This window comes from Loxodonta africana, chromosome 16 (genome assembly GCF_030014295.1).
Source record: "Loxodonta africana isolate mLoxAfr1 chromosome 16, mLoxAfr1.hap2, whole genome shotgun sequence".
Classification (NCBI taxonomy): Eukaryota; Metazoa; Chordata; class Mammalia; order Proboscidea; family Elephantidae; genus Loxodonta; species Loxodonta africana.
The window spans coordinates 21,231,309-21,254,325 of record NC_087357.1 but is presented as its reverse complement, the minus strand read 5'-3'; the positions used below and the strand labels follow the sequence as shown (position 1 = coordinate 21,254,325).

At 46.7% G+C, this 23,017-nt stretch overlaps 1 protein-coding gene across 5 annotated transcripts in view; it reads right to left on the bottom strand.

Moving 5' to 3' along the window:
- NRAP (nebulin related anchoring protein) overlaps positions 1–23,017 on the bottom strand; it is a 78,183-nt gene that overhangs the window by 5,481 nt on the left and 49,685 nt on the right. For all 5 annotated transcript variants that reach the window (XM_003408947.4, XM_023546699.2, XM_023546698.2 and 2 more), the window contains 12 exons: positions 21,630–21,734; positions 20,098–20,205; positions 19,485–19,598; positions 17,393–17,590; positions 15,195–15,299; positions 13,208–13,306; positions 11,171–11,275; positions 10,752–10,859; positions 9,167–9,478; positions 5,554–5,658; positions 4,433–4,531; positions 2,503–2,607 (listed from right to left, as the gene is read on the bottom strand). In XM_003408947.4, coding sequence (XP_003408995.2) covers positions 2,503–2,607; positions 4,433–4,531; positions 5,554–5,658; positions 9,167–9,478; positions 10,752–10,859; positions 11,171–11,275; positions 13,208–13,306; positions 15,195–15,299; positions 17,393–17,590; positions 19,485–19,598; positions 20,098–20,205; positions 21,630–21,734 — 1,563 coding nt within the window. The remainder of the gene's footprint in view (positions 1–2,502; positions 2,608–4,432; positions 4,532–5,553; positions 5,659–9,166; positions 9,479–10,751; positions 10,860–11,170; positions 11,276–13,207; positions 13,307–15,194; positions 15,300–17,392; positions 17,591–19,484; positions 19,599–20,097; positions 20,206–21,629; positions 21,735–23,017) is intronic.

Here is a 23,017-nt window from a genome sequence, read left to right as displayed (position 1 = left end):
GTCACAGGGCCCTTAAGAACCTTGCCTTTGTCACCTGGAAATGGAGGTCAAGGCTGGGGCTTCTGTTCTCCAGGGGAGTTGGGGGTATTAAACAAAGGAGAAGTGGCAGACAAAAGGGAAAGCAAAGTACCTCCTCCACCCCACTTCTGGGCCTGAACTAGAAGGGCCACAAGGTGCTTGGGCCAAGCATGGTGGACCTCATCATCATCCATCATCACCTTCACCTTCATCATCATTTCCAACTCCAACATCCAACACCGCAGACCATAAGCCAAATACTACATTCCAGGTCCTGGAGATACAGAACCAACCAGGACTGGGGTAATCACCTAATGGATGAATCATAAAAAGGACCAACACGATTATATTCACTGGGTCACCATTAAGTTGAGCAGCTAGGACTGAAAGATATCTGGAAGTAGAGGAACATTCAGATAATGACACAACCACCAATCCCTTTAGTATCATGCTTCCTGTTTGGGTGGGCCCACAAATATAACAGTAGCAAATAGAGTCAAAACCCTCATCATAACCTGTAAACGGGACACAGTGGCTTCCTAATAATAGCCTCCACACCATATCTGGGCTAGGTAATGACATCAAATTTCGCACGACATCAAGCTCCAACGTCATCCCACTTTGGTCTCCAATACACGCTGGCTCCAGAGTTGGTTAGGGTCAACTAGAGACTGTGGCCCAAATTGGGGTTCTCCCCAACACACTGGCTCCCTGTCACCTGGTAACTTCTCCCTGTATACTATTTGCTTGCTTGTGCTCACTTCCTCCCTGAGTTTTTTTTTTTTTATTCTGTTGAGGTTTTTCCCTTGCCACTGGGAGTCTTTAGATTCTGTAGGCTCTTTGATTTGGAGCCCTGGGCGTTCCTCTTCTTTATCACAGTGGGCACAGTTTTGTCCTCATCCTCACACATTAGAGTCATTTGATTTTTAGTTATTTCGGCTGCCTTACACATCTCAATGGCTTTCTTTGCCCAGGAAGGTCAGTTTCCCTCCACGTCTTCTGCACAGAGCACTTGATCCAATTGTGGGTATTCTACACGCCCCCGAAGAAGCGTTCTTTCAAAAGAGGTTCATGAGTTCTCCATATCCGCATAGCCTGGCGGCTAATTTCACTTCCAGGACCCTGCAGGGTGGCATCCCTTGTCCCGGGAAAGATCCTTCTATCATCAACCTGGGGTGGCTGTGCTCCTTACACAGGCCCCAATGGACTAGTGGTTTTATTCCAGTTTCCATGGCTATGGGTTTCCGACAGTCCCTCAAATGGAGGCCTTGCCTTCCCCCATCCTTGGAACCTTAATGAGACCCATGTTTTGTCCAAGCTCTGCTGAGGGGGAGGTCCTGCTTCCCCAGATGGAGGTCAGCCCACCAGAGCTGCTGTTCTAAAATTATCCCTCTCGCATCCCTCAAAAGCATCAAATAGTCATAATAACTCATATTTACAAAGCACTGTTGCATTCACTGCGTGGGATCCCACAGGGCTTTACAAACGCAACAAACTAATACACACGCTAACTAGAAGGCACCTCTCGCCAACCCCTGCAAGGCAGCCACCTCCAGGGTGAACAGTAGCAGCTGTTGATCTGCATGGAGCCCCAGGACACAATGGCAAGGCCAAGGAAGGAAGAATGGCTAGGCTCTGGGAGGCCCCACGCTGCCCCAGGCGGACACTCTCAGCCTGTGTTATTCGGATCTGACAGTGGCTTTTGATTCCGCCGCCTGGCTACCTGTTATCTGAGGATCACAGCTTTGCTGGCTGAGCAGCCGCCTATTCTATTACAACCAGGGGCATCCAACCCCTGCTAACAACAAGCCTGGGTTTAGGAAACAGCTTCTCAGTTATGCGTGCAAAGGGCATACATCCAAGGGAAACAAAGGCGAGAGCTGTATTTGGACGCGATGAGCTTCAATTGAGGTATCTTTCCATACTGCAGGGTGAGATACTGCCGCTCCGTCTCCAAAGTTACACTCCTCTGAATAGCTAAGGAGAGGGGTCCAGGAAACAAACAGAACAGATGTCTACACCTGCCAGGGCCAAGGGCCACTTCCTGACTGTAACTCAGTACATGACCCAGCTCTTGAAGCCATGCCCAGAATCAGAATCTCAGAGCTGGAAGGGACCACTGGTGTCATTACCCCAGCCCTACCCCCATTTTACAGTCAAGGAAACTGAGGATCAGGAAGGAAGGTGACTCTAAGCACACAGGCAGCTTGTCCCACCATCAGTGCCGCATTCTTTCTGTTCCAAGTCCTCCTTTTTAGCGCTTTTTTTTTTTAAACAAGTAAAATCAGCTTGAAACATGGCAATGGATATTGATGTAACTGGTTCCATTGAATTGTACAAGTGACACATGCTGAATTAGCAAATGGTGTGTGATCTATATTTTCACAACAATTTAAAAAAAAAAAACAGTAAAAAAAAAATCCAGTGTAGGGACAGATAACTGTAAACACAGACGCATGCCACATGACCAAAAGGTTTACTTACATCACTCAGATGAAGCGCGTTGAGGCGGGCTCGGGCGAAATCGGGGTGGTCGGGAATCGGGGTGTACCTGTGCAGGGACTCCACATCCCCTGACCTGTACAGACGCTGCGGGTAAGAGATGCTCCCGGTAAATACAGAACTGCACTTGTTGAAATCACAGGGGAAAAGCAGGCTGATGCCCCTTCCTGCGCTCCTATGAGCGCCTACCAGAGGGAATGCGGCCCAGCCCTGCACGTGGACAGCATCCTTCCAGAACCTGCCAGTGGGTGGAAGGAGCATCCACGGCGGGGGTCAGGTGGGGTGGCTGGAGTGAAATAGACCCTGTTAACAATATTCATCAAGATCTGTTCTACCGTGAATTTTGGTTTATGGGATGGGTAATTTGGCAACAATTATGGGTGATGGTTGCGTAACATAATTTTTTGTTGTTTTTGTTAGAATCGATCCTGATGCGTGGAGGCCCCATGTGTGCAGAGTAGAACGGCTCCACAGGGTTTCCAAGGAGAAGACCACAGTCCTGTCTCTTCAGGTGCCTGTGGGTGGGTTTGAACCGCCAGCCTTTCAGCCAGTAATTGAGCCCTTAACTGTGTCACCCAGGGACCCCATGACGTGGTTAATGTAGTTGATGTCACTAAATTGCTTACCTGAAAAGTGTTGAACTAGCAAATGTCGTGTTATATATATTTTTATGACAATAAAAAAAAATGTAAAAAAAAAAAAAGATTTTCTTCAAATGGGCCACAAGCCAACATCCTGGCTGGCCATACCTATGTATTTTACAAACAATATAAAATGTATGAATATTTCAGAGAATCTTTGCAACTAAGCATTGGACATGCTTTTTACTAGTAACAAAGCCTCATTGCCTTTAACATTAATATTAAGAGTGATAATAACAGTAAGACACAACAGCTAAGGACTTTTTATTACAAAATGCCTTAGTATGTGTTCAGAAAATTCGAGTTTTCATCATCGCCTGGGTCCCAGGAAGACACAATTCGTACATCTCAAGCTATATTCAAAGTGGTGGTTTAAGAATTAAGAAAAACTTTAGGAAGTGTTTGAGTCTCATCAATTTTTAGAAAAGAAAATATAATGTTGAATATTCCGATTCATTTCCAAGGTGAGCTTTGCAAATGTGAATTAGTCAGTGCGCATTCAGGCACACAGTGGTTGCTGTGTGTGCAAAGTTGAATCCCTTGGCAATTTCAGGGGAAAAAAAAAAAGATTTCACTTTCCATTCCTTTAAATAAATATAGGAGAGGGGAAATGAGGCTAAGTTATGCAGAGAATAAGAGCAGAAAGAAGCTTTTAATACAGCTGTTCTTTTTTATTCTATTGCCATCTATCAACAATCAAAATGTATCTGAGCTTGTGTTTGGTGAGGTATCATCAATAATATCTAGTACTATTATTGTTATGATTACTAACAAAACCATAGTAAGAGATATTTATTGAGCACATTTATTTATTGCTCCAGGCACTTGCTAAAAGCTTTACATGCTTTTATTTCTTTAATGCCTATTTAATTCATTGAAGCGGCCCTGGTGGCACAGTGGTTAAGCGCTCAGCTACTAACCAAAAGGTTGGCAGTTCAAACCACCAGCCACTCCACAGGAGAAAGATGTGCGGTCTGCTTCTGTGAAGACCGCAGCCTAGGGAATCCTTTGGGGGCAGTTTTACTCTGTCCTATAGTGTGGCTATGAGTCAGAATCGACTCAACGGCAATGTGGTTTTTTTTTTTTCCTTAATTCATTTACTCTTACGAAATGGTTGCTGTTATTATTCTCCCTTTTGAAATGAGGAAACTGAGGTTAGAAGAGCCTAAGTAACTGACCCAAGGCCATCCAGGTAGTAGACAGCAAAGGCAGGGTTTGCACTCCCATCTCTCCTACCGTGCCCCTGCGATGAGTAAGGAGAAGGAACCCACCTCGTTACAGTGCATGTAGCTGCTCTTGGCATGCACCAGGTCTGGGGAGTCGACCACGGTGGTGAACTTGATGCTGTCTGGCTTCTTACGGTATTTGGTCTGTAAGAAACACAGTCAGACATTACGCATGTGTCCAGATGCAGCTTCGTGAACCCCATCTACTCAGGAACAAACGTGCCAGTGACGTTATCGGAAAACAAGTCTCTCTTCTTGGTGGGCACGTACAGTCAGGGGTATGGGAAAGTTCCAAGCTACCTCTGTGATAGGACCATTATACAGAAGACAGAGGCTACAAAATACCATGGCTCATCTCAATAAAGGAGTACAGGAGAGAGCAGAATTCAGCACCCATGTGGCCCTGCTTGGGCCCTGTCCAAGTAAGTTCTGTTATTAAGAAACTGAAGAAAGCAGTGTCACCCTCCAAAGGGATTCCAGGGCAAAGATTCCAAGTCCATCAGTAAGTAGGGAGTTTAGGTCATGCAACTACCCCTGTGTAACTTCGAATATTATCTGAGATCATATAGGAGACCCTGGGTGGTGCAAATGGCTAGCGAGGTCAGCTGCTAACCAAAAGGTTGGAGGTTCAAATGCACCCAGAGGCACCTCAGGAGAAAGGCCTGGTGATCTACTTCTGAAAAAAATCAGCCATCGAAAACCTTATGGGCATAGATCTACTCTGACACACACAAGGGTCGCTAAGAATGAGGATCGACTCCACGGCAACCGGTAGTGTGGTGTGAAATCATATAATCTCCAGACGTTGGACTCTGTGAGTAAATTCAGTAGGTGGGTGGAAAATTTCCTGCCCTCGCCATGGAAGCAAAGGGCCAGCTTAGATCATAATTGCACATCATGTATCTACTGGGAGCCTTGTAAGGCATCGTTCATTTTTCATTGCCCAGTTAGGAATATGCCTTTAGTTCCCCAGCGGTGAATTAATTTGGAGGGAAATCTTGTTCTCCTTTGCGATTTGCTTGCAAATGGCCTGGAAAAACAACGGCAGTCCAGGTGGCCTTTGGGCCTTCTTGGGAGCCCACCCCATGAGTGGACTCCCTCTTCAAAAGGAAACAAAGGCTTGGTTCCTGTTGTCAGTTCCATGTAAAGAGGTGGGACGATGGTACCTCGCTGATGAGTTCTCCAGCCTTCTTTGCGCTCTCCATCTGCGGGGAGCTCTGCGCCAGCCAGCCTGCACCCTTCATGCCCATCAGGTCTGATTTGTAGCGCCACTGCAGGAAGGAAATCATTGGCTTTTATCAGGAAAATGTCTGAGACAACGTATTAGGGCATTTCAAGAAGCCCCTGATTTGTAAAGGCATTTGTGATAATGCTGCGTCCCAACAGCTTCATTCTGAGCACATTCCACATGTCATCAAGTCAAACTGTTTGCTCCGTGAATTCCACCAGGAATTAAATAATAGATCACGCACAAGATACCAGAGGCCCCCACCAGTGGATGAGCAGGACTCAAAGCAGAAGCTGTGAATGATCACTTAAAGAAGGAGCTGAGATGTGCTCAAGCCGGGGTATTAGTATCAATTACTTTTGCTTCCTTCTGGCAGTGAGGTGATTGCCTATCTGCCTAAATAGAAAACTTCTACACACTGCTCAGTGGGTTACAGGGGCTTTGAGCTCCAGATCAAACTTGTGGTGACTTGGAGAAAATCGCTTTATCAAAATGTGACTCAGTTTCTCTCTATGATACCAGGAGATTATAACCCTTTGTTCTCATGAAAACACCTGAGGGGCAAGAGAAGCTCTATAATTTCAATGCGTGTATGTGTCAAGGATCCCTGGTGACACAGTGGATAAAGTGTTTGGCTGCCAACCAAAAGGTTGGCAGTTCGAACCCACCAGTGGCTCCAGGGGAGAAAGTCTGCTTCTGGGAAAGATTACAGCCTTGGAAACCATATGGGGCAGTTCTATGCTGTCCTGTAGGGTCACTGTGAGTTGGAATCCACTTAACGGCAACAGGATCTGGGTGTGTGTAGACGAGTGGTAGCAGCAGCTGGGGATCAATCATAGCAGGACTCTAAACACTGGAACAAATGTGGATACAACTGGCTAATCGTGAGTACGCCATTTTAATTTTCCCATGCCTCAGTTTACCCCTCCCCCCACTGTGACTCCTTATGATTTGCTTACATTGTAAAAGTGGGCTAAGCTCTATCCCGATTCTTCATTTTAAGAAGAATGGGGACTACAGTTGAGATGTCACCATTCCTGGGAAAAGGAAAAGAAGGGATGCTTTAAGACCACGGGTCTGATTAGGAACCTCCTGTTACTGCTCCTTGATCTGCCCAGCATTACCCACAATGACGGCACTCACGTGAATGCTTTTCTTCTTCTCTTGATGGAACTTAAATATTTTTAACAGTGGGGGGAAAAACACTCTAAGGAAATCTCAAGTTTGGATCTAAAGTAAATTGATGGCATTTCTCTAATTTAGATATAAGCTCTGCTGTAGCGCAAAATATCACTCCAGATACCGGCCTCTCGGCCTTTTTAGTTTTCTTTCATTTCAGGATTCACAGTGCTCCTCACAGCTGGCCTCAAAGAGGGTTCGTGTCTGATCTACTGTCTGCTGGTTAATGTCCCTGTGCAAATTCCACTCTGCTATCCACCTGGGGAAAGGAGACATCACTCAGGTGCAGGACCAGGTTTCAAAACCCCATGTCAGTAAGATGGCTTTTTATACCGCGATCTTTCAGTCTACACCAGCAAAGCTTTTGCCTTCCACTCTGATAAAGAACAGAGAAAATTGGATAAATCTCTAAGTTACAGAGAATAATCCTACGGGGCCTCTTCACAGCCGGGCCTTGCTCCTTTTATAGGAGACATGAAGTGGGGAGCACTCTTTCAACTTGCCTTTTGTTGAGCTGAACAGTACGACCGCAGGTAAGTCAGACAGCAAGATGCAGGTTCCCCAAAGATCTGACTGCGCCTCTGCCTCTCTTATAAACGGATCATCTATTGATATTGCAGCTCCCAGCCCAGCTTTGACTATTCACGCAGACCCTAAAAACAACACTCCAGCCCCAAACTTCACAATAAAAGAGGGGGAGAGGGGAGAGGCACTGAGAAGAATCGGCTACCCTAAGATGGCTTCCAAGAAGGCTTCTAAGACAACAGAAGTCAGTTGCTGCCCAGCTCGGCCTACTTCCCCAAATGGCAGCCTCCAAGTAGGCCCTCACAAACATTGAGGTCTGGAGCCACCTTCAGATCCACACATTGGGGTTTCCTGGCACCCCCATTTTAAAGCACAGCCGTGGCAAATGCAGGTGCTGCAGTGTTCAGCCCAAATTCTAGCCCAGGAATGAAGCAAACCATCATACCCAGGAAGCTGGGGGAAGGGAAGGTAGGTGTCCTTGTCATATTTATAAGAATCATTAGAATCACTACATTTGTAGGGTATGGTTTGCTTTAGACCCATTATCTCATTCAGCCCTCACACTGTCCTGCAAAGGGGGGCTCCGGGGTGGATTACCCAGTAACCAAGGTAGGTACGGGCTTGCTTGTGCTTACTTATTAATCAGTCACTACAGATCAGTAAGGAAGCACAAGTCAGCCCGTGTTTACTTTGCTTACTGGGTAACCCGCCCCTGTCAGGGACTGTGTATTTGAATAGAGGCTTTGATTCTGCAGGAAGGTGCTATGGGGTTGGGAAAGAGACAGAGGCCAGCTATACCTAGAAGCAGAATCTTTGATATGCTAAAAAAAAAAAAAGGTGAAATTGTTCACCACAGATGATCTGGTAAGCACCATGCTTACCTTGCCTATTGGATAATCCACCCCCTGGAGGGGCTCTTGTTGCCCCTGATAGAAAAGTTTTGATGTTAAAACGATTTCTCAGATTCTCAGAAGAGCCATCTGCAGCGTACTCTAGCTACCCCACACCTGGTAGTGGTTAAGAGTAGGCTTCAGTGTCAGAGCACCTAGATTCATATTCCAGCCACCTGGGGGAGCCAAAGAGCACTGAACCAGGCATCAAGAGACCAGAGCTAGACGCGCCCCTTGGCCTTGTACCACCTGTATGGTCTTGAGCAAGTCATTTCCCTGCCAGTTTTGTGGCCTTGGTACATTACTTAGGATACTGGTGCCTGAGGTGCTGCATCTGTGAAAACGGGAGTAATATTAGTGCTACCTAGATATTAAATGAGATAATCCACATAAGATATTTAAACTAGTGACTGGCTCAGAGTAACAAAAAAAAAAGCAAACTCATTGCCAATGAGTTGATTCCGACTTGTAGCAACCCTACAGGACAGAGTAGAACTGCTTTATAGGGTTTCCAAGGCTGTAAATCTTTACGAAAGCAGGCTGCCACGTCTTCCTCCCACAGAGCGGATAGTGGGTTTGAGCTGCCGACCTTTCCGTTAGCTGCCAAGCATTTAGCCACTATACCACAAGGGCTCAGCCCAGAGTAAGAGCTCTATAAAAGTTACAGTTGTTATTTCTGGTGGGGGAACTAGAATGGAAGCTCCCCGAGCACAGGCAGTTTTTACTGTTTTGCTGACTGCTGCAACCCCAGGGCCTAGGACAGTGCCCGGCACATAGCAGATGCTCCAAAAATATTTGTTGAGTGGTTGAATGAATGATTCCAACTTGTATAATAATGACCAAGCAGGTAGTTGTCTGGGGAGTCAAAGCAGCTAAGGAAAAGAGCAGAGATTTACACCAGGCTTGGTAGGAGGAAGAAGGTCATGGGTGGGCTTGTACCCTACAAGGTATCCCTACCTCACTCTGCAGAGCGTGGGCTTTCTTGGCCCAGGCCAGCTTCAGGTCCTCGGGTACTGCGGTGAATGCGTGGCACCGTGTCCTGTAGTCATGGTCACTGGCCAGGGCCTGGGCCTTCCTGGCATGGACCAGGTTCACCATGTCCATGGGCAGGTGGTACTGGGCTTGGGTGCCCGCCGCCTCCCTCCGGTACTGATTCTCGCTCTGCAGCTGGCCCATCCGCTGGCAGTGCTGGAGCCGGCGGTCGTCACTCACACTGCGGACCCCGATGAGCTGTCCCCGCTCCCTCACAAAGTCATGTCTGTAGAGAAACTAGGAGGGGGGACCAGCCAGTCAGGGGCCCGCATTCAGCGTGCTGAAAGTCCATCAGTATATTTTCACTGTGTAGCCTAGAAATGCCACCTTTCGTTACACTACCAGCTACACAGTTGCCATTGAGTTGATGTAGACTCATGGCGACCCATGTGTGCCAGAATAGAACTGTGCTCCACAGGGTTTTCAATGGCTACTGTTTCGGAAGTAGATCTCCAGGCCTTTCTTCTGACACACCTCTGGGTAGACTCGAACTTTCAACCTTTCAGTTAGTAGCTGAGTGCTTAACTGTTTGTACCACCCAGGGACTCCTTTCTTACACTAGAAGGTAGTTATAGGACAAACCACACTGGGCTTGGCCTGCGAGCGTGCCTTCCTCCCCAGGAAATAAACAATTAGAACATTGTTCTGTTCTTCCTGTCTACTTAAAATCAGACCCTCAGAACCAAAGTAAGGACTCCATTCTCCTTCTGTATCTTATGGCCAAGACGGATTTATCAGAAAGGGTAAAAGACAAACTTGTGCTCTATCCATTCACATTTGGCAAAACATTACCATAAACTCAAAAGACAGAATCCATTTATTCAAAGTTCACATTTTCTGTGATTTGTTTGTGAAAGAGGGAAAGTCACCTTCATGTCCCAAAGCCAAGGACATTATCAACAGAGAGGTGGAACACAGCTGGCAAACCCTAACACCAGTGCACGGAACTGCAGAGAGCAGACAGGGAGATGGGCTGGATTACAACTTCTCTGCAAGTTGGCAAACAGGAACTTCCCCATTACAAGGGAATCATTTCCTAGACATTGCACTGAGAAATAAATTGTAATCTCCTTCCTGCTGGAGACCTTAGTCTGAATTTAGCTTCTAATTATTGTTGGTTGCCGTTGAGTCCATTCTGGCGTATGGCAACACCAGGTGTGCAAAGTAGAACTGCACTCCATAGGGTTTTCAAGGCTGTGACCTTTGAGAAGGAGATCACCAGCCTTACTCTGAGATGCCTCTGAGTGTGTCTGAATTACCAACCTTTTGGTTAGTAGTTGAGCGCTTAACCATTTGCACCACCTAGGGACTCCTCAGCTTCTAATTAGCAGAGCCTTTCTTTCCCTCCTTTCCTCAAAGAACCTCATTCATACCTAATATATTCTGCAGGTGACATCCTGTCTCCCATGGTTATAGATTTGCTTTAATTCAAGAAAACCGGCTATAGACAGTGTTTTACATGAAGTGAACAGAAATTGGGCAGGATGGAAGGTCATAGTATTCTACTCACATCGCTGGAGATTTCTCCAGAGGCCCGAGCCGCCTGGAAGGGGAGCGCCTGTGTTGTCAGCTTGTAGCCTTGAGCACGGAAATTCCGCCAAGACTCCTTGTATTTCGTCTAAAGTAGGAACACATGTAGATCTTCTTAAAAAAAAAAAAATTACACGAATCGACGAACAAAGGCTCCCCCCTTCATTTGTAGTGAGGTGTTCCTGAATCGATTTCTGACAAGCAAAAGCTGTCTATTTTGTGGAGAAAATCTCATGGCACTGGACACATTTATGCAAAGGTGTGTTTAACATGGGCATCTAAGATACACGTTTAAAAAAGTTCCTGTGGACACCAGAAGGGTAACTGTGGTGTTGGCTTCAGACATAGATGGAAGCAGCTTTGGAGCACGCCCGAACTTCAGCAACGACAAAGGCTTACGTCACTGAGATTGGCCGCGTTGGTTTTCGCACGGACAAACTCCGGAAGCCCCAGGGTCGTGGTGTACTGGTGTCTCGCATCTTCTCCAGCTGCTTTATAGAGGCGCTGGGGAAAAAGAAGTAAGAAAGTAAGTGCCATGCATTTCTGCAGGAGATCCCTGGTCTGCAACTGAGGAAATCAAGTCTGTAAAAGGTCATTCATGGAAGGATGGATCAATAAAGACAGTCTTTGCTGAGGCAAGTTGAGTAATATAAAAGGAATATGTAAGGAATTACGATTTCTTTGCTCAATTATAGGCTGACGAAAGAAAAATAAATTTAGCAATACTATGGAGGCTCTTCAAATTGTAGACTTTTCCCTTGAGGACACAGCCTAAAGACAATACTAGGACCTGGGGAATTCAGGAGAAGCTCTGCTTGCCAGGATTTTTTTTTTTTTTTCAATTGCCATCTAGTTGATTGCAACTCATAGCAACCCCATGTTTGATAGAATAGAACTATGCTCCATGGGGTCTTCAATGGCTGGTTTTTTGAAAAGTAGATGGCCAGGCCTTTCTTCCAAGGTACCTCTGTGTGGACTTGGACCTCCAACCTTTCAATTATCAGTCAAGTGCGTTAACTGTTTGCACCATGCGGGGACTCCTGCTTGTTGGAATGGAGTTTCCCAAGCCCTGGTGTGCATCTTTTACTAACACCCGGGTCCTTTCCATTGGTGAACTCATACCAGTGCAGCCCTGGGCGGCCTCATCTGGGGCAGAAACATCTCTTCCAGTGATTAGAAATGGATCTGTGCTTGGTGATTTCCCCAAGGCCAGAGGCCGTCACAAGAAACACTGCTGCTCTCATAGCATCCAGCTCGCACAGTAGGTAAACCCGTCGCCCTAGAGCCGATTCCGACTCCTAGCGACCCTATAGGACGGAGTAGAACTGCCTCATAGGGTTTCCAAGGAGCGGCTGGTAGATTCAAACTGTCAACCTTTTGATTAGCAGCCAAATGCTTAACCACTCTGCCAAGGTTAAATCTGAATTTAATTGGTAGTCACTGCACAAGATCATGAATTCTATCTCTTTGCATTTGCTATACCAAGCTGCCATTTCTTACTTTTAGACTTGAAGTGAGGGGATGACAATTAGTACAACTGACTTCTGAAAGTTAGAGTCAGAAGAAGAATCTTAAATAAAAACTAAAGATGATTCATAATTGAATTATCTAGTCAACCTCACCTTCTATTTCAAACCTGTAAGACAGCCAGCGAGAAGAAGTAGAACCAAGAGGACTGGAATGCCATAATGAGATTCCTTCATACTAAAGTGTGAACTGGGTGAAAGGTGAGTCAGAGGAAGGGAGGTTGGAGAATCAAGAAGCCTGACAAACACTACCTGTTTAAGCTATCCTTAGACAGCCGAGCCTCCTCCCTGTGACAATGGGTCCAAATAACAGTATAGAATTGGTTGGCCAATGTTTGCATAGGTAGAACAAATGCACTACACACCAGGACTTTTCACACTTTAATGTTCAAAGGAATCATGTGGGGATCTTGTTAAACGACCATTTGGACTCAGTAGGTCTGGGATGGGGCCTGAGAACTGGCATTTCTAACAAGCTCCCCCTGCTGGTCAGTGACCACACTTGAAAGACTACAGACTAAACCAGATTCCAACTGGGCCTTTTTTCCTTCTGGAAAATATTTGTTGTTGTTGTGTGCCGTAGAGTCTATCCCAACGTCTAGCGACCCCAGGTGACAGAGTAGAACTGCCCCACAGAGTGTCCAAAGCTGTAATCTTTACGGAAGCAGATCACCACATCTTTCTCCCAAGGTGCAGCTACTGGGTTTTAACCGCTTACCTTTCGGTTTGCAGCCGAACCCTTAACCACTCTACCGCCGGGCTCCTTTTGGAAAATGTTTAGGCTCCACATAATGACATTTTTTCATTCCAAACCTCCATACAAACCCCTATGTTCTCACCACCACCACCCCACAAACACACACACCTAGTTGAACAATCTAGCAGTGTTTAAGAGCTAGTGAGACGTTACCTCATTGGTAATCTGATTGCTGAATTTCGCGTGAAGGAGGCTGGGCGAGTCGGTCACAGCTGTGTACTTGAATGACTGGGGCTGCTGACGGTATTTACTCTGCATTCACACATGAGAAGGGAATGAGAAGCTCTTTAAATACCTTCTGTTAATACGAGTAACAAAACCTCATTGTACAGAGGCTGCTAGTCTGCCACTCCAGAAGCCTGCTCTTGTGACCTCAGAGCTCAATGGGAAGAAGAAGAGAGGAAGATAGGACAGACCGAATCAAGATTCGATTTAGCCCTTCACCATGACCGTGAACCAAAACCAAACCAAACCCAGTGCCGTCAAGTCGGTTCTGACTCATAGCACCCTATAGGACAGAGTAGAACTGCCCCATAGAGTTTCCAAGGAGCGCCTGGCGGATTTGAACTGCCGACCCTTTGGTTAGCAGCCGTAGCACCTAACCACTACACCACCAGGGTTTCCATGAACATGACTATTTAAACTCGAGGTTTGCTCCCAACCTTCGCTCACCGGCAATCCGGAGCTCCTCAGCCATTGCAGGGCAGCAGAAACGACGGTGCTGCTTTAGAAATACACACACCTGCCCAGCCCAGGAAATGGGGGCCCCGACTAGGTAAATCACCAGGGGGGCCCAGGCAGCCGCATTTCTGAAAGCTCCAAGGGGGTTTTCATGCACCACAAGGTTTGGAAAGTGCTCACTTTAGAGATTGGTTTGGAAAAGCAAAGTAGAAAGCTAAACTTAACCTCCTACAATAAAGCTAAGTCCGCTTTCTCAGAGCACTTAATCCCTAAGCAAACCAGTCTTGCTGTTGTGTGTCACTGAGTCAATTCCGACTCATAAAAAAAGAACCAGAGTGGAACTTCCTTATAGGGTTCCCTAGGCTGTAATCTTTATGAGAGCAGATCACCAAATCTTTTCTCCCTTGGAGCCGCTGGCAGGTTTGAACCACAGACCTTACAGTTAGCAGCTGCTCACTTAACCATGGGGCCACCAGGGCCCCTTAAGCAAACCATAGCCAGTCTAACTCACTCAGACTGGCCACTGAATGGCTTTTGACTTCCATTAGGCCCTCCTGTCCTTGCCTTGACCATGAATGGAAGTCATGTTGTCCTCTTGGGGGTGAGCAAGATCCCCCAGGAGTTCAAAGAATGGCTCTCTTTAAACCTGAAGGAAATCCTGAGCTTGGAATTCTAGACCTCTGTTCTTTTTAACTATGAAATTATCACCAACTTAATCACCAACACCAATTTCATATACAGCTGCCAGAGAAGCACAGCTCATAAAAAAAAAAAAAGTTTTTTTTTATATTATTGCTAATCCTTATAAAAACAAACGAGGGCACTATTTTTACCCCCATTTGACTGGCTAAGAAGCTGAGGCTCAGAGATGGCAAGTCACTGGCTTACGGTCACACAGCACATGAGTGCTAGCCTAGGATTTTGAACTCCATCTTTCAGTCTCCAAAGCCTGCCTTTTCATTGTCCCACTGGGCTATTCTTCGAAAGGACACTAGGGAAGCACCTCTTAGGTTGTTGTTAGCTGCTGTTGAGTCGATTCTGACCCATGGTGACCCCATGTGTGCAGGGAACTGCTCCATAGGGTTTTCACGGCCGTGACCTTTTGGTAGCAGATTGCCAGGCCTATCTTCTGAGGCCCCCCTGAGTGGGTTCAAATCGCTAACCTTTCAGCTAGTAGTCAAGTGCTTAACTGTTTGTGCCACCCAGGGACTCCAGGCCCAGGGAATGATTCTTACGTGTTAATGAGTAATCGATTCTATAGCTGCAAAGCTGACTTAGGTGTCACCCAGGCTGGAATAGGAAAACCACTAAAAGGCCAGTCAAGAAGTTAAGCAGTAGTCGCAGGTACTAATAGTGTAACATCTGACTCACTTTGTCCAGATCAAACAAAACTGACTACCATACCTCTTCTTGGGAAATACACTTGACACCCAGCACCCACCCCAGGGCCTCCGGTTACCTCACTGATGAGCTCAGACGCTTTCTTCTTCCCTTCTATCTCCAACGTTCCTGGAATGACACAGGCGACGCCCCGCATGAAGTTCAGGTCTGAGCGATACAAATTCTGTAAGGAACAATGCAAAAAATCAGAAAAGCCCAACTCTTAGAACAAGGAAGCACGAAGAAGAACAAGAAGCAAGGGACTCCTGAAATATCATAGCCAGGAGCGTGTCATCATTGGAACTCAAGGCCAAAGCAGCCTCCAGATACATTGCACTCAGCTAACCCATAAATTTGGAAACCCTGGTGGTGTAGTGGTTAAGAGCTTTGGCTGCTAACCAAAAAACTGGCAGTTCGAATCCACCAGGTGCTCCTTGGAAACCCCATGGGGCAATTCTACTCTGTCCTATGGGGTCACTATGAGTTGAAATCGACTCGATGGCAATGAGTTTTTTTTTTGGAACCCATACATTGCTTCTTAATAAATGCTCGTTAGGGAAAAAAAAAAATGTAGGTCAGAAGAAAATAATTCTGCTGTCACTTGTTTCCAAGTAGCTGTGATAGGGACGCTACACGGATTTTTATTTTAAAGCGGGCTATCAAAAAGTCAACGCTGGAGTGGTGTTCAGAAAGTCAGTTGTCTTGGGACATGTGCAAAACGATTTAATAGGTCTTCTAAAACAAAACCCAGCAGCAGAGGGTGGTTTTAATTAATCATGGGTTAAGAAAGAGCAAATAAATGGATCCGGAATAATCTGGCAAAAGCCTGTCTGGGTCTGCGTGGGTGGGGGTGAGTGTGTGCACCTGAGTGATTCAGGCTGACAGTTTAAAGGGTCCCCAAATTCATTCTGCCGTGGAGCGTCCTCCCCTCTAGCTGCCGAGGTGCCCCCCCGGGCGAGCTGCCTCCCAATCGCTATTGCAGCGAAAGTCAGGGTGAGCGAGGGCTCAGCTCAGGTGACAAACGGGCCCTGAGAGGAGCATGGCAGCTCCCTCGCAGGGAGTTCCTACAATTGCTCACAGGTTCCTGACAGTCTGTGTCATTCAGTAAACGCTGTACACAGGCGACAAATCCTAACAGACGACAGATACCCAGATCTGAGCAACGCTCGGCTCACAGGCACGGCCAAATCAGCAAGCAGGCTGTGTGCGGTATTTTGTTTTCTGACTCAGGCCCATTTACTAGCAAGTCTCACGCTACGGAGGCCCAGCATCCTGGGGAAGTAAAGGGAGCATCACCAAGACCTGCTGCCTGTTGGGAAGAGACATCCTGATTGTCCCTTGGAGAGAGGGGGTTCTACAGTGCTCCCCGGCCCTCTGGGCCTGCCTGCTTCAGAAAACAGGCACGATGAGCTAGAAGTCACATCAGAGGGGCGTGGAGGCTGCAGACTGCTGGAGGACCCAGGAAGGATTATGGGGCCCTGATCTTCCTGCCCTCCTCCCTACGTTCTCTTCTCCCCGAAGTGGGACAGTTCGAAAGGGGCCCTGAGCAACCTCTCCCAACAGGTCATAGCAATCCTCAGAAGAAGGAGGGCAGAAGTACTCCCACTGCTAAATCCTGAACATGCAAAGCCATGAGCCTTGAGGGCGTCTTTGTAAAGGCACCCAAAACAAACAAAACCCAGTTGCTGCTGAGTCGGAATAGATTCCAGCTCATGGCAACCACACGTGTGTCAGAGTAGAACTGCTCCATAAGGTTTTCATGGTGTGCCTTTTCAGAAGCAGATTGCCAGACGTCTGAGGCATCTCTGGGTGCGTTCAAATCACCAACCTTTGGTTAGCTGTCAAATGCTTAACCATTGTGACACCCAAGGACCGTCGCAAGTCACCATCTAAGTTCAAATCCCAGCATCCTCATCTCTCATTTATAGATGGGTGATCCAGGGCAAGCTAGGTAACTTTGACCCCCACTGTAATTTATCGGTAAAATAGGAATAAAGATTATCTACATATGGTTATTATGAAGATTAAATGGGATAGTGCATTAAAACACAATGCTTATACCTTACAAAAATACTCAATAAACAATTGTTGCTGTTGTTAGGTTTGTGTCACTGCAGTTGAGGCCCAGGCAGAACACCAGGGCAGTGTTTCAAAAGAAGACCCCAGTTCTGGAGGGTTCCTGGCACCCCCGCTGAGCCCACAGGAGCTTGCAGGCCACTGCATCGTGGTCAAACTTGAGCAGAAACTGGACCCAAAAGAGAAGTCAGGTCTCCTTACCTCACTCTGCAATTTGTGAGCTTTCTTGACACAGCTCAGCCTCAGGTCTTCCGCCAAGGAAGTGTACTGGGGGAGTGGATGTCTGTAGTCCTGGTCACTGGCCAGGGTCTGAGCCTTCTTGGCATGCACCAGGGTTACCATGTCCAATGGCAGATGGAACTGGGCCTTTGAGTGTTCAAAGCCTTTCTTGTAATTCACCTAGAGGGGCAGACAAATCAACAGTGGCTGTTTCAAAGCCACTATTTGCTTCTGGACCATCAGGGAGGGCAACTATATGAAATTGCCCCAGGCAAGCCCAGGAAACGCTCCTAGAAGGGCCGGCATTCCTTTCTTGTAGGAACTGGCACATTAACCAGGGCTCGACTCCAGGCCCTGACATTCACCTTCCCCAGCAGCTGGAGGCCACCGGTTTGGGTGAGGAAGGCCCATGGTTTCTGCAGTTGGGGAAAATACAGATTTTCAAAGGAAAGACATAATGTCAGTGATTCCCTTGCTCAAGTCTTTAAATCCTCTCATTTTCCAGATGCAAGAAGATGCTGGTTAACCTATGGCCTGCCCACCATATTCCTCCCTACCACCAACCTGAATTCAGATTTTAGACACTAGAGGTTCTCCTCTCACACTAGCTTAGGAAGAGCTCACTCAAAGCATCAAATGGCTTTGGGCTAAATCTAGGAGCCAGAGGAAGTAGGGGGATGCTCGGAGAGCTAGGCCTGAGAAATGAGTATTCCCCCAATGTACCCCGAGGGAAGAAGGGGGAGGCCATTTCCAGGCCCCCAGCTCCACCCCCAGTCCTTTGAGAGGCTATATTAAGGCCTATGAAGCTCACTCAGGGCTTTCTTGGGAATAAACTGCAAAACCACTGCTGCTTCTTCCTCCTTTGCCTCCTCCATCCATCTCATTGCCTTTCAAAATTTCCAGCCACTGCTCCATACTTCCCCATCCTCAATAAACCAAAAACAAAACCCACTGCAGTCGAGTCAATTCCGACTCATAGCGACCCTATAGAACAGAGTAGAACTCCCCATAGAGTTTCCAAGGAGTGCCTGGCAGATTTGAACTACTGACCTCTTGGTTAGCAGCCATAGCATTTAACCACTACGCCACCAGGGTTTCCCCATCCTCGGTAACACCCCCATATACCTATCACAGTGCCAAGAACAATTCATGTCCAACCCCATACTCTTAGGTCAGGACAGAAAGGGAAATAATGTTAGAAATGGGGAAACCGAGGCAGAGACCATGTGGTGCTGTGGAAAGAACATGAGATGTAGAGCTGGATCCATGTGCTGGCTCTACCCCTTTCTAGCTGACCTTGGGCAAGGGAACAAGCTATTCAGAGTCTCAGAGTCTTTATCAGTAACCCAGCATAAACAGCAAGATCAAGTTCCTAGACATAGTTTGACTGTTAAATGAGACATGGCATGGAAAAATGTCTAGTCCTCTGTAACATGCTGGACACACATTAGATCTCATCCTTTCCATTAGCCAACTCATATGTGCAAGGAGACAGCATCCACACATGGATACCAGCAACTAGAGGGCTGCAATCAAAGGTTGCAGACTCAGATGCCTGCAGGGGACGGGAAGGTAACAGAGAGAAGTGAAGCAAGAATCAGGAGGCTGTATAATCAGGGGAGCATGTCGCTTCTAAATGTAGCCATCAACAATCAACTTGAACCAACTGTAGCCTTGGGGAATCCAGACCCAGCTTCTGGCCAGGAGTTGAAAACTTTTATGTAAACTTTTCCATTTTTAAAGATTTGCAGTTAATTCAATCCTCCACCCCCCATCACTCTTCAGACCCAACAAAATATATCTGCAGGTCAGATCCAGTCCACAGGCCACCATTTGTGGCCATCGGTCAAAGTCATAGAATGCCTAATCTGCCTAATGGTTCATGCGGTCCAACCCCTCACTTTACAGAGAAAGAAGCTGCCGCCCAGAGGGGTTAAGTGATTAACAATGCCACACAGCTAATTAGTGACAGAGCCAATACCCACATCCAGAAGGGCAGAGGATATGAGCCAGCTGTGCCTTGAGCACCGCTCTGTGCGGGCATATAGCTCCCTGTTCATTGTCCCCAACTTACATCGCTCTGTAGTGAGGTCGCATACACGGAGTGTGCAAGGCTGATATCATCTTCCAAGCTCCGGGAGCCAAGCATCTGTCCTTTCATTTTCTCAAATGCCTCTTTGTATTTATACTAAAGGGAAAGAGAGCGGGAGAGAGTAACAGCTCAGGGACAAGGGACACGAAATGGAAGAGGTGGGTATTGGGCAAAAATGTTTTGTTCTTTTGACAGTAACTGTGTGAGTTAAAAGAAAATGCGTGGAAGTTGTCAAAAGGTCTATTCTTTCATATGCAAGTCTCCCAATGACTAAAGGGCTCAGCTATGAAATGGTAGGATGGTTAGCACTTGGGCGGCCGGGCTGGAAAAGGTGGGTGCGTTGTTAGCAGTCTCTCTACATCGACTGGCTTTGTGAAAACGCTTGGTGGCAGGTGTGTTCATCTGCCCCGGGGCCCATGTTTACAGTTCAGCGTTTGGCTTTGTACCCCAGACCAGGGGATTTTTTGTTATAAGATATATTCTTCCTCACCAGCTCAGAGAAGACAGGATATTATCTACAGGCAAAAGAAGGCAGATCTGGGTTAGGGGCAAAAGGAGTAAGAATTGGTTAGTGGTAAACATTTCTGGTGCTCACATCACTTATGATTTCAGCAGAAGCCTTTGCTGCCTGGAATGGAATGGCGTCCAACCTCAGTTTATACCCGCCGTCTCGAAGTTTGCTCCAGGATTCCTTATAACGTGTCTGTTGGGAAGATGTGTACAAAGACTTTCTTGTGATCCACTGGTTTCCTAAATTCTGTTCTACCAAAATGAGGTTTGTTGTGGTACTTTTTTCCCCACTGTTGGCATTAGAGGTCACTGAGGCTTAGCAAAAACCACCAAAGGGTTGGATCCTGCTTCATGCCCACCCTTACGGGTACAGCCATAGAGTGGTTGAAAGCAAGGTCATTGGAGCCAAATCCAGATTTTTCTGAGCAGCAATTTGATTGGAGGAAGGAGGCATGTGGTTGAATTTGCATAGCTCTTTATGTAAGATGGAAACCCTGATGGCATAGCGGTTAAGAGCCACAGCTGCTAACCAAAAGGTCGGCAGTTCAAATCCACCAGGCACTCCCTGGAAACCACATGGGGCAGTTGTACTCTGTCCTATAGGGTCGCTGTGAGTCGGAATCGACTCCACGGCAATGGGTTTTTTGGTTTACGTAAGACAAAGAAAAGTCAAATGTCTTTATCAAAGAGGGAGGAGTTGAGAGAGATTACAGAGGGGTGGAGTTAAGCCCCCAAGCAGTTCACTGGCATAGCCACTGGATATACTTGGCTGAATTCTGGCACTCTCATATTTTAGATCCAAGGCACAGATGCCCTTTGTACTAACACAGGCATTTCTCGCAGTTTTATTCTTTTACATGAACTTGACTCTTCTGCAGGATCGGCTAGACAATTTGCAGACAACACCAGTTGCCACTGAGTTGACTTCAACTCATGGTGACCCCGTGTGTGTGTCAGAGTAAAAGAGTGCTCCACAGAGATTTCTGTGGCTAATTTTTTAGAAGTAGATCTCCAGGCCATTCTTCCAAGGTGCCTCTGGGTAGACTTGAACCTCCAACCTTTCATTTAGAAGCCGAGCCTGTTAACCATTTGCACCACCTAAGGACTCCAAAATTTACAGGGCCCATTGCATATGAAAATGCAGGGCCCCTTGTTTAAAAAATAGTTACAGTGAAATCTACGAGAACTGGAACTCCATGGGATTGCCTTATTTTTCCAGGTCTCTCAAGCTTTCAAACCTTTGTCCGGGTGCAGGCACCGTTTTTTTATTAGTGGAAAGGGAACCTGATGGCATAGTGGTTAAGTGCTTGGTTGCTAACCAAAAGGTTGGCAGTGCGAATCCACCAGCTGCTCCTTGAAAACCCTATGGGGGCAGTTCTACTCTATCCTACGAGGTCATTGTGAGTTGAAATTGACGGCAACGGGTTTGGTTTTTTTTTAATTAGTGGGAAATGTTTGTGTTTTCCTTCTCTGACAGGTTTCTGCCTTTCACAGGTTTTACTGTACGAATTTCAAGACGGCGGGAGCAGAACACTAAGCCGAGCCCGGGATCACACACCTGTGGGGCCAGACCTGCTGTCCCATATTTCAAACCAGTGTCCCTTCCATCAGCCTCACCTCACTGAGATTCATGGCGTTCATCTTGGCCAGCAAGACTTCAGGGAGGTCTGCCGTCTGCGTGTAATGATGTTTTATGTTTTCTCCTTGCTCCTTGTATAACCTCTGTGGTTGAAGAGAGTTTTGGGGTTAAACACGGAAGCCTCCCCCACGCAGCCATCAGCCAAGTTACACTCAGAGAGACAAAGGTGCAGCAGCGGCCGTCACCCTGTGGAGACGTGCCCATGAGCTCCCTGCCTCTGCCCGGGTTTCACAGCTAGCTCGGTGACAGGCACTTCCTTCCCTGCCGACTACCACTTCCAGCTCAGAACGTGACAGGCTGAAACTTTCCCCACAGTTAACGCCGTACTTGTAGTATACAGCTTAGACGGGTGTCAAATGTGAAAATGAGGTCTAGTAACATCTATTAATTTTGTGATTAAGCCATGAGAAGGCATCAAGATTCAGAAGGCATGAGAGAAGATGGCTCTTCCACACGTGATGTGTTCCCCACACTGACTTCAATCCTTGTTCCCCTTTCCCCATCTCCAGGATACGCGCACTAATAAACGTGCCTTGAGTGGGTCTAGAGCTCTATTCACCCACAACTTCGATTCGGGTTTGTGATATCCTAGTAGTTAGCGGTGACACATGGAGTTGGCATCAGCCAAATTTCCCTGCCACCAGAGAAAGTTTCTAAACAGGGCTGTCCCATCCCAATCTTATCAGAAGTGTCCAAGTTTCTGCGTATCACAGCAGTGCCCCCTAGAGTTAGTTAATGTAAGGAAGAAACAGGTATCTTTTTTTTTTCCTTCTTCAGACAAAAGTTTGTGTCTGATCATCTACATTTCTCAAAATTTGATTTGATTCTGATAAGCAGATTTTAAGAAATAATAAATTCCTAAATCTACAACCTTCTAAATCACTCCATCACACATTCTAACAAGGACTCAGGCTAATTCAGAAGGACTGTCGAATAAGGGACAACCAGAATAATTTGTAAAACTGGAAAGTGAAAGAGAGAATTTTGATACTCCCTTGCCCAAGGATTTTAAATTTCCCTCATGGCAAGTTGAATGGTTGGAAGAAACTTAAAAGCTGTGTCTGCCCTGTACAAAGATCCATGGGCCTCTCTCAGCACAATCAGCCAGACAGGGCCAATCCATGGCCTAAAGTGAATTTTAATAGGACTTCACCATTCAATTCAGTCTCCAGCAAACCCTGAGCTAGAGGAGTGAAGGCCCACATTTCAGTTTCACATCATAGAGGGGATATGGGAAAGGGTTCCAAAGTTAATCCGAGGGGAATAAATCAGACCCAAATCATTTTCAAAGTTTTTGGAGGATTCAGAGGGCATCGATTCTAGCCCTGGTTTCCCAAGAAGCCGGAAGCATGCCTTCGATATTCCA